The sequence below is a fragment of the Neophocaena asiaeorientalis genome, unplaced genomic scaffold (genome assembly GCF_003031525.2).
Source record: "Neophocaena asiaeorientalis asiaeorientalis breed wild unplaced genomic scaffold, Neophocaena_asiaeorientalis_V1.1 scaffold371, whole genome shotgun sequence".
Taxonomy (NCBI): Eukaryota; Metazoa; Chordata; class Mammalia; order Artiodactyla; family Phocoenidae; genus Neophocaena; species Neophocaena asiaeorientalis.
This window is the reverse complement of record NW_020172369.1, coordinates 4,443,072-4,460,871: the sequence shown is the minus strand read 5'-3', so window position 1 is coordinate 4,460,871 and position 17,800 is coordinate 4,443,072. Positions and strand designations below refer to the sequence as shown.

General features: G+C 34.9%; 1 protein-coding gene across 2 annotated transcripts in view; it reads right to left on the bottom strand.

Moving 5' to 3' along the window:
* Positions 1–4,151: 4,151 nt before the first annotated feature.
* SNX16 (sorting nexin 16) overlaps positions 4,152–17,800 on the bottom strand; it is a 36,654-nt gene continuing 23,005 nt past the window's right edge. Inside the window, exons 6-9 of one of the 2 annotated variants that reach the window (XM_024731849.1) lie at positions 11,856–11,925; positions 7,771–7,907; positions 7,129–7,248; positions 4,152–6,328 (exon numbers count right to left, since the gene is read on the bottom strand). In XM_024731849.1, coding sequence (XP_024587617.1) covers positions 6,232–6,328; positions 7,129–7,248; positions 7,771–7,907; positions 11,856–11,925 — 424 coding nt within the window. In that variant the 3' untranslated portion in view covers positions 4,152–6,231. The remainder of the gene's footprint in view (positions 6,329–7,128; positions 7,249–7,770; positions 7,908–11,855; positions 11,926–17,800) is intronic. The other variant, XM_024731840.1, reaches the window with a different exon arrangement.

Here is a 17,800-nt window from a genome sequence, read left to right as displayed (position 1 = left end):
TTCCTTTTGGAGGAAGCTCTGAAACAGACAATAAGAAAGTAAGAAATCTGCAGTTGAAGTGACTGTTTTGAGGACTATTTGAGGTTGCCTAAAAAGATAACACTTAACTTAAAATTTGGAGAGGAGCCAGACAGTTAGGATTCTGGATACAGCATTCTAGACAGGGGATATGGAAAGGTTAGGTGGCAGAGGACCTTAACAGACTCAAGGAACAGAAAGGTGGCCCGGTGGGCTGGCGTTAGGGAGAGGAGTTGTCAGGGTAAAACCATGTTTGGAGGCCACATACAGGAGTTTGAATGTTACAGTACTAAACATGATAGGAAATCTTGGAAAGTTTTTAAGTAGAGAAAAAAACATTATGTGATTTACATTTTTCAGAAAGAACACTGTGGCAACTATGGGAGACTATAGTGGGGCGAAGATGGAAGCAGGGAGATCAGTTGATAGAGGCTCACAGTCATTCACTTGAGATATTTTTGTGGTTTGGACAGGGGAGATGGCAGTGGAGATGAAGAGAATTGGATAAATTCAAGGTATAAGGTAAGCCATCTCCTCGCCACCCCCAAACTTAGAATACATAATTTACCCGCTGAAGTTTTCCATCTTCTCTAGAGAATGTGCTCATTGACACCCAGGGTATGCTGGATGCTCGTGGCTGGTTGGATGCTTTTTAGAACACCTGCACACTCTGTTCCCTCCTAAGAGGGCTGTGTGATTACCAAGCATCAGTTTTGTTTCCAAACTTGTATCAGCTGTACTTAGATTAATTTTAAATAAATTTATTAATAGTATATAAAACAGTGAAATAGGAGAATAAATAATTTCTAGGAAAAACTAGGTCAGATGATACTTGGTAAAAGTGTATGTAAGATAGCAGTACAGGATTGAAAAAGGAAACAGTAAGAAATGTGCTTCCTGTCGCAGATTCCTTCATACATGTCTTCATTCTGCAGAAACCAAAGCTAAGATTCAGAAAATGCATTAGGGGTATGGCTTAGCAAGAGAGAGAATCAGAAACTCTCACTAGTGAAACTATACCAAAGAAAAGCCTTGAACCTCTATAAGAACATTGGTAAATGAATATACACTTATGTGCATTAAGTTAAAATGATATGTTTAAGGTGTGTATCATAATATGTATCTCTGATCTATCACATCAGGTAAGTGGACTTCTGCATTTTGTAGCTATAAGTAATGTACGGGATAAGGGAAAAAGAATTATGGATAATTATACTTGTCACTTGCATAGGCTGGAGCAGACTCTTCGGCTTGGTGTGCCCTTCACATTCCACTTTAAGAAGCAGCTAAAGCACTAGACCTCTACTGCTTGCCGGTCTTTGCCCCCCTTTCCAGTCCTCTCATTCCCATAATTCATCAAGAATATTACCACATCTACCTCAATGCCACACCACATAGAGATCACCAAAAATCGTATCACTCTGAACTCCTTGAAGGGATCATGTGCCTCTCAATAATTTTCATAACCCAGAGCAGACACACAGTAGATACTCAGTGTTTGTTGAATGAACAAATGAAAGAATATGCTATATTTTTTAAGGCTATCTACTTTTATCTTTTGAACTGAGAAAAATCTTTGCAAGCATTTAGTGATATCATATTCATTCCATACTGTTATGGACTGAATGTTCGTGTCCCACCCCCCCAAATTCATACGTTGAAGCCCTAACTCCCGAGTGTGGCTGTATATGGAAATGGAGCCTCTAAGAGAGTAATTAAGGTTAAATGAGGTCACAAGGGTGGGGCCCTGATCCAATGGGACTACTGTCCTTACGAGAGATACCAGAGAGCTTGCTCTCCACACGCACGTGCACTGAGGAAGGGCCATGTGAGCACACAGCGAGAAGCTGTCTGCAACCAGGGAGAGTCTTCAGCAGATACCAACCCTGCTGGCATCTTGATCTTGGCATCCAGACTCCAGTACTGTGAGAGAGTAAGTTTACTGTCTAAGCCATCCAGTTTGTGGTATTATAGTAGCCCGATCAGATTAATACCTATATGTAGAATACTAGATTTTCATATTTAATTTGTCTAAAGGAGCCTCAAATGTAATGTGACCTTGGATATGTCTAATAGATGCTTCTCTCCCCTTTAGCTTTCAAAAATTTTTTTTTCTCCTTTTTTTTTCTTTGCTAATATACAACATCATCACAGGAAGAAAGGCCTTTTATTTTCTCTTTAAGCTTACAATCCACAATCCAAATTTAAGATAGCTTTTATCTTGGTACAATTAACAAAAAACTATAATTTAGAGTGGTTTAACAAGTGGCTAGTCTCTGTGATTTTCTTACTCTTCCCCCATGCTTGTCACACCTCATGTTTGCAAGATGGCTTTCATAGTACCTCTGGATACCACCTGAGGTCAAAACAAGAGGAAGTGGGGAGAGGATGGGTCAGTAGCATGCTTACCTTCTTACAGGAAAAGCAAGAGATTTCCCAGAAGCTACCAGACTTCCACTTGTGTTACTGGCCATAATGTGTCACAGGCTCAAACCTAGCTGCAAGGGGAGCTGAGAAAACAAGTATTAAGTTTCTCCAATTCTTATTTTGGAGGTGGCAAAGGAGATGAGGAATGCAAGCATCCGTCAGGTTAGGCAATGAATGGTGTGTGCTATAGAGGGAACTGGAAGACTGGACTGGCAGATCAGCTCATTTTAGAAGAGTCCTTGAGATTAATCATCACAAGGTGGGCTTTATATTTCACACTGTAGCAAAGGACTTTAGCCACCATCTGACTAACACTAATACCTCTTTGATTACAATTAGCTGGGCTGCAAACATTACACTAGGGTATTTGAAGTCTGTACCTAGTCTCCCCTGTATCTAAAACACTACCTTTCATCTCTTGAGTATACATTGGCTGTATTTTTGTTGTTGTTGTTGTTTGCTTTGTGTGGAGATATTAACTCTGTTCTACTTTTCCATCAATGATAAATATAAGAAAGTGGCAAGTAGGGTTTGCTCTAATCTGAGGCAATGGTTAAAGCCATAATTTGAGTTTACTGTGTTCTGGCTGAGAACCTACCAATAGCTTACCACTAGCCAGCATTTCTAAATTTGCATTCGTGTTCACTGATTTTACTTAAAGGCAACTTTTAAAATAATTTGTATAATTACTGGCATCGCTTAATGATGCAGTAATTGTTTTAGTACAGGCTATGACAAGTTCTTACCTAATGTAGTCTAAAATATCATTAAAATCTGAGACTTTACCAGAACAAAATTACATCTGTTCTAATTGAAGAACTTAAATAGGGAAGAAAATTGGAGTTAAAAGAAAATAAGAGGGAAAAATAAAGTCATCTTTACTATACAAAAGGATAACTCATAAGGTTCTATACAGTAGCTACAGGTGAACCACAATTTGGCTTAAAGCTCCCCAGGAAACAAAACAAAAAAGAGAATGACAGTAATAGTCTTTAAGATAAAAACAAATCAATTGTTTAGGAGACGCACAGGTTTTACTGGAACTGAGACCTACGAGAATTTTCTCCCATGAGTTCTCATAAATTGTACACAATGTGACAGAGAATGCATCAGCTTTAAAAACACATGTACTGAAAATACAAGTTTTGATGATTGTTTTTGCTAGTAGAAGCCAACAGCATAGAAGCAAATTGCAATGGAGTAAAGCTAACTCTATGAAGAATCAAAATGTGGATCAAATATGTAGCTCTTTGAAAATCTCCCAGAATATAAAACTTAGATTCCTTTCTCTTTCTAGTCGGGAATACAAACTTGTTTTAACAACATCTAAAACTTCCTCTATTCCTATAAGTAATACAAATCCATTTCAAAACCAGACTAATTATTCTTAGACCTAAGGCCACTGTTCCCTGCTAATCTCACAGACAGGTGAAGCAGACTACATGATTTATCTGAGGACCATGGTTTTCCAAATAAATGTGCTTTAAATGGCTAATTTAAGTATAGTAGATAGAACACATTCTAAAATGCTGAACTTTATGGTTGTACTTCTTATACATGGACTTAATTTTCAAAACGTTAAGTTAAAAGATTATCTACAAAATTGTTTCAGTTACGTTCAAATTTTTAATCAATACTGGTTACAGTTGAAGTGCACTGCACCTATTTACAAAGACTTAAGATGATCAGTAATATGAAGTGTAAACTTAAAACGAAAATCACAGACTCATTCCACATCTGTGAAATGCCGCAGTTAACTGTGATTAAATTTACAATGATCGTAAGGGATAGGAAGAACATAGAAACTGGAGGAGAAAAATAGTATTCAAGATCTGAACAACACAGCTACTGTTGTACTGAAAAAATAATTTATTAAATGAGTATAATACTGGGAATAAGATGCATTATAAAAGTAAATTCTAAAAATAAACAACAGTGGTTTTCCTAATTAACAAGAGTTTTTCTTCACCCATTCAAAGTTTTAAATACAATCTTCTGAAAGGCCAGATTTTGAAAGTGTATGGTTCACTTTAAAACAGACATGTATGTAGCACTATAATATCTGGAATTTATCACCTTGTTTTATTAGACTAAAAATGATATTAATTTAAATGATTGTTCTTTTTAAACCTTTTTAAAGCCTAGAATAATATTTTGAAATGAACAAGTAGACCATTTTATTATACTCTTTCTGTCTCCCCGGACAGCACACACATTTCTCATACAGTTTGTGGAAAATATTGAGATAGAGCACACCTGTCCATTTTGATGAAGACTTTAAAAAATTTTGGTACTTTGGTAAAAAGCAGTCTCCTTTTTAGATCAAAGGTTGACAACAGCCACTGTATCTATTAATCTACGTCCGTAGAATTTTAAACAACCACATCTTAATATGTACGTCAAGATACTGATAAGCTTTTAGCTAGTGAAAGAAAAAAATGGAGACCGTTACTCTTTCCCCACTAAGTTTCCTTCAGTTTTTAGAAAGCATACGCAGTTCAATATACCAACTGGGATTTCAAAATGCCAGCATGATAACAGTGCTTATTAACAGCAATATGCAAAACAATAGAAATATAAAATAAATAACTTCACACTATAAAAATGAAACAAGGCACTTTCAACAACTGTATGCAAAGCTGAGATAAACATTGTTTTCATAATGCGGACTCAAAGACTCTAGGAGACTTCTGTAAAGAGTGAAATAGTGAAGGCACTACATAATTCTTTTTCCTAACTCCACTTACTAAAGAAATTCACCAATTAAACTTGGCACAAAAGAGTTTAATTGTCATAAAGTGCATCACTTGGCTAAATATATTAAGAAGAAAATCAGCATCAATACATTATAGCAACATATTCACATATACAGAAATAAAAATGCAATGCCAGGAGTTGACATAGGAACTTTGTAGGATATATGGCTTTTTCTCTTTTATTTTTTTGTATAACTGCCTATTTGCTTACAATCTACATTTTCAAAAGAGTATGCCTTGATTAGCAAAAAGAGGTAGTGTTTTGACAAAGGCAAACCCACTGATTCTATAGGTAGAGATTTAAGATAAAGATTATGTGGAAAATATACAAGTATAACATATAATACACTGGTACAACATTTATTATAGTATTTTGATATTAGCGAATTTGCTTTTAAAATCAAGGCTATTTTATCACTTTAGCTATGTTATTACAGCTCTTTCAAAGAGTTTTCCTTTGGTACTAGAAAGTTTTTTTCTTTTAAATAGTAACATTCCAAATAAGCAACTTTTATTTAGAGATGATAAACATGTCAACATTTAAAACTCAATTCATCTCTACCACTTATTTAAACCATTAATGAAAATATATCATGTCTGAGACACAAGGAAGTATATAACCAACAGATAGCAACATGCAATTTATGTCCACTTAACTAATGTAACTGGTGATTTAAACACACACACACACACACACACACACAAAATGTGCACACCCACGTTAGTCTGGAGCAATATATTGGCAAAACAACAAAATAATTTATGCACACTATTTAAGGATGTGGGCCTTGACAGAACTCCAGATTTTTTTTAGTGTGTTAAATACAAAGTTTGGCTAAAAGACAATGTAAAGCAACAGTGAATATATTTCCTATACCAATAACTTAAATTTTTCTTTATGTAAACTTTATACATGTGCAATCTTGCTGTTTTCTGTAAATGCTTCAGTCTCTTTTTTTCTTTTTAAATATCTGCTACTCTATTCTAAATTTGCAGGAACATAAAAATGGAAGGAACCACTTGAGATGCATTAGTCGTCTTCCGCATTATATGCCACTTCTGCTACTTCTATGTCTGATGTGGAATTTTCAGGTTCGCTAAAACTTGAGCATTGCTTATTATCAGCTCTGCAAAAAAAAAAAGAAACACAATGAAGAGATTGGATGCATGCTATTTCACTTCACTATTACCTTAAACATTAATTTTTAAGTCATGTAAAGAATATTTAAATATTTAATGGAAAAATATTTAATGAAAAAGAACATTTAAATATTCAATCAGGAATTTAATATTTTAAAGTTGTCATTGCCAGATAACACCTTTGGAGATATATTTTTAACTCTTTCAGCTCTCTGAACTACCACTTTTCAATAAAAATCTAGTTTATATTTTTAACTCTTTCAGCTCTCTGAACTACCACTTTTCAATAAAAATCTAGTTTGTAATGACCTTTAACCAACAGAAAATTTGTTCTCATAATTATAGCTTAACCACTATCACTAATGTATTAATGGTGACCTTGGATTTATATGTAATAAAAATTCTTTGTGTGTTCAAATATACCATCTTTCCATCATTCCTATTAGGTAGACAGGGTGGTTGCTATTACAGTGTCCCACTTTTTGCATGGAAAAGACTGACATTGAGAGAGATTAAAGTAAACTGTCAAGATTACAAAATTAATGAATTACCTGAGTCGGCCCAGTTAATTCGACGTATCTTCAAAATAAGTAATGAAATTTATAGGCTGGATGACAAAGATTCATTTTTAGGGACAGCCTAGAATATCTATAGTCTTCCTCTGTTTGCTCATCAGATTCATGATATAATAACACTGAGTTCATAAAAACATACTCTACAGAGTATTATGACTGTTTCTCTCCAATTATTCAGATGATTAGGTTATAATAAACCAAACAGTATATACCTAGATTCTTCATCTAAGACATCTTGATCAACCTCAAGTGCAGAGGACTCCACCTTTAGGATCTGTCCACCTTCTGTTCCTGACACGAGCAGTGATTCTTCAGGTTCCAAACATAAGTTCCTAAAGGTAAAGTACAGCAACAAGTTATTTTCTATGAATAAAATAGGTATATATTTATTGTTCTGAATGTGTGTAGCTTTAGTAGCCTTCAGCTGTTCTAAGTGGAGTCATATACCTAATAAACTGTTGACTCTGGGTGTCAACAGTGAAATCAGTACTTATGATTAATTTAAAATGATTTTAACATCAATTCGATATATGCTGACAAGAAGGCAAACTAGAACTTTCATATGTGAAAAGTTGGCATAAATGCCTAGAAACAAAGATACTATTTAAATAGGTTAAAATAATGTTTGTCTTGGTGAACAACTTGAGCTTTATTTTCCTGATATTTCCTGTCCTTCAAATTTTCAGGCTTCTAAATAAATAAGCAAACAACAGACAATTTTCCCAATCTACAAGGATGTACACCATGAGTCTAAGACTTTTGGAGTCAGAAATTTCCTAAATTGTAACGTACAAAGGCATTTAGCCCAGAGTATCGAGCTGAATTAGACTGACAATGCAAGCATCACAACATACCTGATTCTGTTTTCTAGAGTGTCTATAAGAAGTTGCTTCTCACAGAGCAGTTTCTTCAGTGATTCCAACTCTTTTTGTTTTTCAAGTAGTTCTTTTTGAAAACGGTAGTTTGTCTCTTCTAAAGTTTCACAGAAAGCCTTAAAAACAAACAAACAGCAAATAAAAAACACATGCAGAAAGAGAATAACATTAATTACTTATGCAGTACCTTTCTCAAGGGCATAACTGAAGAGTCAAAGAACATAGGTAACCAAAATAATGTGTATACAAACCAGATGATTTGTTCTCCACCCTCATCTTTTTAGGTCTCTGCTACCTTAGTACCTACTGGGGAACTTATAAATAAGTACTGGGGAACTTATAAATAAATACAAGTCCCTTTTCTTGAGAATTATTAAGTAGTAAGCTAGGGTGCCTGAAATGAATATGTGATATCTCTCTAGTGTATAACTGGGAAAAAAATTACTAATAATCACTGTTTTAGCTTCTATTCTCCTTAGCCTGTTTTCGCCCAGTCCTAGATGATTATACTTTAAAGAAAAAAAAAAATAAAAAAAGAAAACTGTGGCTATTGATTCCATTTGTATTAGCTCAGAAGACACATCCTATAATAACGATTTCCTTCATAGTGCCTTCAATATTATTTTCCCTTGCTTTTCCTTTTACTGTATTCACTCAAAGACATTCTATCCTTTATACCCAGGAAGCTAAACACTATTGAAATAGATTAAAACAAAATCATACTGCCACGAAGAATGATGTCATGAAAAAAATCTGGGTCACTTACCTTGATGAGGCTTTCAGTGTTGCTTTTAACTGTTCCTAGTTATCTATCATTATCTATCATTCCCTGTCTCCTTTGTGACTACGTTAAACCTTCACCCCTGGCAAATCCCCTACAATATGCTACTACTGGTGAGCCCAAGCCCAGCAGATGATCTTTATTCCTATACCAGAAAAAAAAAAGTTACTCTCCCAGAATCCTAACTACATTTGCATTCCGTTCTTGTCCTCAAGAATATGTGCCTCTTCAAGTTAAGCCCAATCTCCTTTGGAAGCCCGCCCTATCCCATACACTCTCTCTTAAATTTTCAACCTTTCCCTCTCTTTTGGCCCTTAGATTTATTTAATCAAGTTGACTGAAGTTGATTAAGCAAACCCTAAAAATCTCTCCACATAAAAACAAAGTCATATCCACCGGTCCCTTGATAAGAGTCTCTCTAGCTACTAACTCATCTTGTTCTTTTCAAAATAAAAAAGATTTCCAGGAAAAGTTTTTATCATCCAAATTTAGCTTCCCCATTCATGGCTAAAATCATTAGGAGTTTTACTCGCTTTTCTCTACTAATGCTAACAATGACTTCTAACTGTCAAATCCAAAGTACTGTTTTTCTCAACTTCATAGCATGTCACTACTGACTTAAAAAGTAAAAAAAAAAAAAAAAAAAATTAATGGAATCCTCTTTTATTGTGCTCTGTGAAACTTCCTGGTTCCCCTAATTTTACAGTTACTTCTTAGATTTCTACTTGTTCTTTGCATGTGGGCATTCATCAGAATTTTGTCCTTGATTATATATTCTCTTGCTCTATATTTCATCCTTGGGCAATTACTGTTATCACTTCAACTATAACCTATACTATTTGCTATTGACTTCCAATTTTTTTTTCTGTTCATCTCCAGCCCAGACCTTTCCTGAGTACATAGATATCATTCATATGCCTATTGGTCCCCTTCAACTGTATGTACCAATGGTAAGTCAAAATGCACTCCCGACGGTACATCTGCACTACCACCTCATCATCAAAGCCACCAGGCAAACATCTTAGATCACTGCATTTCGCTACTTTCTATGCCCCAGGTAACCCAGTCTTTTCCACCTTCCCCTTCTCCTCCTCCCCCACTGCCTCATCAACATCTCGCTATACTCATCTACTCTCTATACTCATTTCTACTGTGCAGTATAAGGCTAGGTAATGTGATCAGTGAAAGAGAAGAGTGCAGAAGCAAACCCTTCCTTTCATGTTCATTTGACTTTTGATAAAGGTGCCAATACAATTCAACACAGGGTACTGACACATTTTAATATCTATAGAAACTTAAGGTCCTCACTTCACACCTTATACAAAATTAGCTCAGTATGGATGTAAGAGTTAAAACTATAATAGAAAAAAAAATAGGAGAAAATCCTGGTGGCCCTGTGTTAGGCAAAGAGTTCTTATGATACAATACCAAAAGCATAAGCCATAAAGGATGTGATAAAATGACCTTCATTATAATTAAAAACATTAGCACTTCAAAAGATACCATTAAGAAGGTAAAAAGACACATACAGACTATGAGAAAATATTTGCAAATCATATATTTGATAAAGGACCTGTATTCAAAATAATGAATTCTTACAAATCAATAAGACAAACAACCCAACTAAAAAAATAAGCCAAAGGCTCAAACAGACAATTCATCAAAGAAAACATACAAATGGCAAAAAAACACAGGAAAAAGTGATTAACATAAAAATCATTACGGATATACAAATTAAAACTATAATGAAATACCATTTCACACCTACAAGAATGGCCATAATCCAACAGACAGATAATATCAAATGTTTGTGAGGACATGGAGAAACTGGAACTCTCATACACTACTCGTGGGAATGTAAAATGGCATAGCCACTTGGGAAAACTCTTTGTAAGTCTCTTAAAAAAGTTAAACATAATTTACCGTATAACTAAACATTCTACTCTTAGGGATCAACCCAAGAGAGATGAAAACATATGTCCACAAAAAGCCTTCTCTGAAATTGTTCATAGCAGCATTATTCATAATAACACAAAACTGGAAACAATCCAAATATCCCTCAGCTGGTGACTGGATAAACAAAATGTGGTATATGTGCGCAACAGAAAACCATTCAATAATAAAAGTAATGAAATACTGAGAGAGACTATAACATGGATGATGCTCAAAAACATTATGTTAAGTGAACGAAACTAGATGCAAAGATTATATATACTGTATACTATTGCATATTGTATATATTATGCATATACAATATTATGCATATTGTATATATGAGATTATATATATATAGGCACACATATACACTTATATGCACATATATACATACACACACACAGTATGATTCTATTTATATGAAATATCCAGAAAAGACACATTTGCAGAGACTGAGAGCAGATCAGTAGTTGTCTGGGGCTGGGAGTGTGGAATGGCTGCAAAATTGCTTGTAGAATTTTTTTTGAGGTGATGGAATTTTCTAAAACTGGATTATAGTAATCTACAAATTTACTAAAAAGTTACAAATTTACTGAAAAGTTATTAAATTGTACATTTACAATGGAATAGCAAATAGCAAATTTTATGGATGAAAGTTTTACTTCAATAAAGCTGTTTAAAAAAAAGCTATGGCATTCCTCTAACACAAAGAACTGACTCAGTTTAACTGAAAACATTACAAATCTACCAATTAAATCTGTTCCATTTAAACACTATTAAACATTTGGAAGAAAAACTTGCATAAATCCTAGCTAATCTATTATTACCAAATCTGTCTGTGAATCTAGCCAATTGCTTCAAGAAGTAGGCTACTTTAACACGTCAAGTAGTGTAATTTGAGTAGCCTTAAGCTTGAGCTGAATTGATAACAAGACAATAACTTCTACTTCTGAAGATTAGTTTTTTAATTTGGTTTTAACTGTAGGTTCTTTACTTTGATACTTAGATGGAAGAAAACTCAGCATGCAAATGTTACTTTTAAATGTAAAATAAATTTCCAAGTAAGCTTCTTTTTTCTGAAATGGTATAAATAAAGAGAATAAATGTAGAATTTAATTTTAGGGCTTCATAGACTATAGGACATGTACGAATTTTTATTTTTTCACTGAATTATGTTCATGTATTTCAATGAAAGAAAGCTTTGACTCAAACATTAAAAGCTTTCTGTGCAAAACTACCATGGTCCGAAATTATAACTTTGCTGTTTGCTGTTCCATTCAAGAAACAATGTAGTTATTGTACGGTATTATTTGTTCCTCTTTCATGTGATATATAATACAGCACTTACCCTGCTTTCTTCTAGGCTATCAAATGGACCTGGTGGATCATCCAGACAAAGAAATTCTCTCACTGCAAGGCTTTCAAAGGAAAAAAAAAAAATTAGCTGGGATACAAATAAGTTTACAAAAGAGAGCAAAATAGCAGAAAGCAAAAGTTACTCTGAAGTTAGCTATAGTGTTTTAAGCAAGTTGGTTCTGCTGATAAATGAAAATAAGCAAGATGGCGTATGTGTTTTCACACAAGTAACAAAATACAAATATAAAATCTATAGAAGATACAAAGATTTTAGGTTATTTCTATGATCTTATGAACATAAAAAGATTGTGAATTTATGTTACATAAAAACTACACGACATAAAACATAAATCAGAAATGGTACGGGAAACCAACGTAAATGGTGAAAAGACAGTATAACTTTTCAAAGAAATATGAACTTGAACTAGTCTAAAAAAGTCATTATCTTTTTATGAAGAAATACAATTTCTAATTTATACTTCATTTGTTTCTTCTTCAGGAGATGATTCTAAAGTAACTAAAGTATTTACTATGAAACAAGTTAAAGATTTTTCTTGCAATCATGTTTATTATATTAATTTACTTAAATGTTTTCCCTAGAGAATTCAAGAGAAAGAATTCTGATTGCCCCATTTCTGAATTACCATAAAGTTCAAAATAATGAAATAATATGACATTGTTATACTTTTCAATTACCAGAAACAGGTTAAGAAGGTAGAAACCTGAACTTCCTTGTTACAAAATACTCTTCTTTCTAAAAAGTAATCTTGGATTGAGGGACAGTTCTATATGTATGTTAAAACAAAAATGTGGAGACTTAAAGGATGATGATGAAGGGGGTGGTGATAAAGAGATAAATGGGATCTTTAGTAAAATCATTCCAAAGGAAAAAATGAAATAGAGAAGTGGTGTTAAGAAAGTAATCCAGAAGATCCCAAAAATAGAAAAAAGAGCAAGTTTCTGGATTATAAAATCTTGATAATATAGATAATAAAAAAACATACACTCAGGGAAACTGAGATAAAACGTGAATATTCATAATCATGAAATAACAGAGATGGAAGGGATCGTAAATGTGATCTAGTTGAACTATCCATAGTATGCTGCTTATATTACCCCTTTTGTATGTTCAGCCAAGAATATGCCTAAACACCTCCAGAAATAGGGACTATAACCATCTCTTAAAATAAACCATCCTAAGTTTGAATAACACAGAAAATTAGAAAATTATTTCTTCACTGAGCTGGATTTTTCTCCCTGAAGCTTCTATTCATGAGTCTTAGTTTGGCTTTCTGGGGCCCTTCCAGGTAAGTCTAAGTCTTCTTTCACATGATAACCCTAAAAATATGTCAAGAATGTTATGTTTACTCTAACCTTATACCTTTAGCAAGCAATACTAACACACTAACATTTCCTTTTCTTTATTCATGTAACAAAATTTAGTGAGTACTTAGAGCCTATATGGTCTTCTGCATTCATGGAGCCAACATTTTTTTTCCAGTTTTACTGAAATATAATTGACAATTAAAAATTATATATATTTAAGTTATATAACTTGACTCGATATATACATACATTATGAAGTACAATCAAACTACTTAACATATCTATTACCTCACATGGTTACCATTTCTAACATTTTCAAAGTACATTACACACACAGGGTTTTCACATACCCTACTTTATTCAATTTCCACAACAATCATGTGAGGTGAGGATAGGCATTATTCCTCCATTGTACAAGTGATAATAAAGTTCAGAGAGGTAAAATGACCCACCCAAGGTCATTAATGCAAGTGGTAGAGCTAGACCTTAAATCTATCTTCTCAGTATAAATATGTGCCCTTTTCCTACCTTTAAACTCTTTTCTCTTATGTTTTGGTTCATTTGGATTCCTTCCCCTTGCTGATCACTTCTTTCTGACCACATTCAATTTCTCTGTATCTTTCTTTAATCAAAGTCTCTAGAATACTGCAGTTGGTCTAATAGTATAGAGAAGAACAGGACCACCACACGTTCTTTTGGTTTAGATATTATACTTTCTATCCACCCACTATGTATATCAGAAAACCAACTATTAGGCAGAATGAGGCACAAGAAATAAACTGATCTTGGGATTGCCAGGTCAAAAGTTTGGATGGGGGCTTCCCTGGTGGCGCAGTGGTTGAAAGTCCGCCTGCTGATACAGGGGAGGCGGGTTCGTGCCCCGGTCCGGGAGGATCCCACATGCCGTGGAGCGGCTGGGCCCGTGAGCCATGGCTGCTGAGCCTGCGCGTCCGGAGCCTGTGCTCCGCAACTGGAGAGGCCACAGCAGTGAGATGCCCGCGTATGGCAAAAAAAAAAAAAAAAAAGTTTGGATGAAACGCTGAGAGAACAGCCTTTAAGGATGAAAAGGAAAGTGCTAAGAAGTTTATGGAAGATTCTTTTTAATACTTTCAGTGTATGACAACTTAATGTGTGACATTATTTCTTATAAGTTTATACTCAGATCTCCTCATTCTTTAGTAACATTTTTATGTTCACTATTACTCTAATTATTGGAATGCTGCTGCTAGGAAAGAAAAAGGGGGTAAAGGGATATATGTATTTCTTTTCTTTTTTTTTTTTTTTTTGCAGTACGCGGGCCTCTCACCGCTGTGGCCTCTCCCGCTGCGGAACACAGGCTCCGGACGCGCAGGCCCGGCGGCCATGGCCCACAGGCCCAGCCGCTCCGCGGCACGCGGGATCCTCCCGGACCGGGGCACGAACCCACGTCCCCCGCATCGGCAGGCGGACTCCCAACCACTGCGCCACCAGGGAAGCCCTGTATTTCCTTTTATACCTTTGATTTAAAGCAGAAATTCAGCCCAAGATCCACAGTGATGTTGACAATGTACCTAGTTGTAGGAAATTTTTTTTAGAGTAGCTATTCCATTTCATTCTCCTTCCCTAAAAATCTTTATATGATTTATGGCTCACTAGAGTTCTACGCAAATGAAATCCAATGGATTCTCTAAATTCTTTTTCACTACAGTTCCAAGGTTATATTCCATGCCCTATTTTGTTTAATCTGTAGCATAAGAGTGAAATTTAAAACTGGCACTTCAACTGTGATTGACAAAACACTTTTTTCAGGGGTTCAATACATTTCTTCTGTTTCAATAGGACTCAGTTGATGGAGGAAGAAAGTTAATACTCTTAAGCTCTTTTCCCATCCAAGGAAAGGGACACACAAGAATGTCTGGCAGATGGTAGTGTTTGAGAAAAGAATTTCTTTCTCAAAAATTCAGGTACCTTTTCTCCCCCTGTAGAAAAGGAAGCCATTACCCCTTCTTGCGAATCACTGACTAGAGAACTTTATTTAGATTTGATAAATATTTGACTGCCTATGTGTGCCATGGCTCTGCCCAGTGATTTCTTATATATTATCAATGTATAATTTATAAACAAATCAAGTAAATTCAAATAAAGTACCAAAAAGTCTGTATTATTAAATGGTCTATGGATTAAATAGAAGTCAATTTAAAATCTCTCTTCTGTATTTGATCTTTAATACTTTTGTTTCCATTTGACCATGATAATGAAGGTAAGAAAAACATCAGAATTAGGAAAGAAACCTATCTAAGAGAAAATCCAACAATCTGGAATTGAAAGGTATGGAAAGACTATCTTTCTGTTTATCATGTAGAGTAACTTCTTAGTGTGGTTGGGAAATCTCTATTTTAAAATTGTGATCAGTTGACTTAACTTGTCTGAATATAAGGAAACCAGAGATGGTACCCTTCAGCATTGTTTGCATCAGAGCAAATTTGCCCTATAGCTTAAACTCTTCCTTTGAGTCTCTTGAAAAAGTCTCCTTTAAAAGAGTTTTACTGTAATTTTCAAACTTCTTAAAAAACTATTTCATCCAGTGAATCTTCACCTTTTATTTCATAATATACCTTCCTTTTTTTCTTTCATGGGTATGTATTTGTTTACATTCCACAATTTTTTTTAAAAGACCAGTAATTTAATAGCTAAATGAGCTCTTTATCTCAAAATATTAAAAAAAGCTAAAACTAATGCCTACAATTCATTAAAAGGTCTATAAAGAACTAAGTAAAAAAAGTACTAAAAATACTAGATACTTCTGTCAAAATCAAATTAAGCACAAAAAGTCACTGCATGAAAATATTAATTGAGGGATTTCAGATAGAAATGTTTTATCAGTTACTATTTCTCTTCAGTATTCTCTACCAGTAAAAAGAAAATAACAAAAATATGACATTAAATACAACCCCGAGGATAGGGACTCAGGGATCAAGGTTGGTGACAGTGAGGGTCACGGTGAGGGAGATGGGCTGCTAGGTATGAAGCTGAAGGGCTCACATTTACCCTCCTGTGCTGGATATGCAGGCAAGGCTGTGGCCCTAGTTTATATCTTGATTATCTCTCACCTAGTTACTTTTAGTCCACTTGTGTCCCTACATTCAGTTTTATTCCTTCTAATACAAAAATACTTCAAAAGCAAATGTTTTATGTCCATCTCAGCTTAAAACCCATCTATGCCTCCTCTAACAAGAGGGAACAAAGCCAAGGTCTTGGCGTTGGCATAACGCACCTGTGTACATTCAAGCTTTTACTGCCTTTCTTATTTGACACTTCAGCAGTAGTACTTCCTCATGCCTATCATGTTTCATGCTTGCTGCTATCATCCTGGCCCACCCTTCCCACCTTCAGCTGGCTAACTCAGACTTCACATTCATGACTTAGCTCATCTATTATCTCCTCACAGAATCTTCTCTGACTAAATCCCCCTCCCCTATACTCTACTCGGTTCAGTACTCTTATATGCATTACTACACCACCTTGAAGAGATCCCTTTCATAGGACTTACTACACTGTATTATTAGTATTTTCTGTTTACCAAGCAGTCTGCTTCAACAAAAAGTAGATGACAAGTTCCAGGGCTGCACAGAATCTGAATAAATTAGCATAGCACAGAATAAGTATTCAAAAAATAATGAATTTATTTGTAAGAGCTATGCTAATTGCTCTTAAAAAATTAATGAAACTATTAAGAGCATCAGAACAAGTTTCTACCCACTGTTGTAGATAAATAATACAGCACAACTCTCAAATTTGAGATGGAATTTAGTTTTTAATAGATATGCCTACTTTGACAAGGGAGTAAGCTTAGGACAGCAACATGTAAGACCAAAAGTCTTAAGAGTTAAAAGAAGGTTAGAATCTGGCTGTTTCTGATGGTATGCCTTCAAGATTTATAAAGAAGCACAACGAAAGGAATAGCATATGAGAAACTTAGAGCTGAAAGCGGATTTTTAGAGAACATTTAGTCCAATTACTTCATTTTCTAATTGGAAACACTAATTAAAATCAGTTAAGTAGGACTTCCCTGGTGGCGCAGTGGTTAAGAATCCACCTGCCAATGCAGGGGACACAGGTTCGAGACCTGATCCGGGAAGATCCCACATGCCACGGAGCAACTAAGCCCATGCACCACAACTACTGAGCCTGCGCTCTAGACCTGCAAGCCACAACTACTGAAGTTGGGGCACTTAGAGCCTGTGCTCCACAACAAGACAAGCCACAGCAATGAGAAGCCCGTGCGCCGCAACGAAGAGTAGCCTCTGCTCAGCTCACCGCAGCCAGAGAAAGCCCGCATGCAGCAACAAAGCCAAAAGTAAATAAATAAAATAAATAAATATATAAAAAATAAATGCATACGTTTAAAAAAATCAGTTAAGTAATTGCCTAAAATTATTTCACTACTAAGCCCAGAAAACTGAATTTTGCATAAGGTCTTTGAGACCTAATTTAATTAGTTAAGAGTTTACGTGTATCTGAATACAAAATATTTAGCTTTATTACATTAAAAAAAATGTCCATAACTGAAGGTCCACCAAACTAATATTTTGTGGTAAAAATCATCCAACCAACCTTAGCAATAATGTGTTC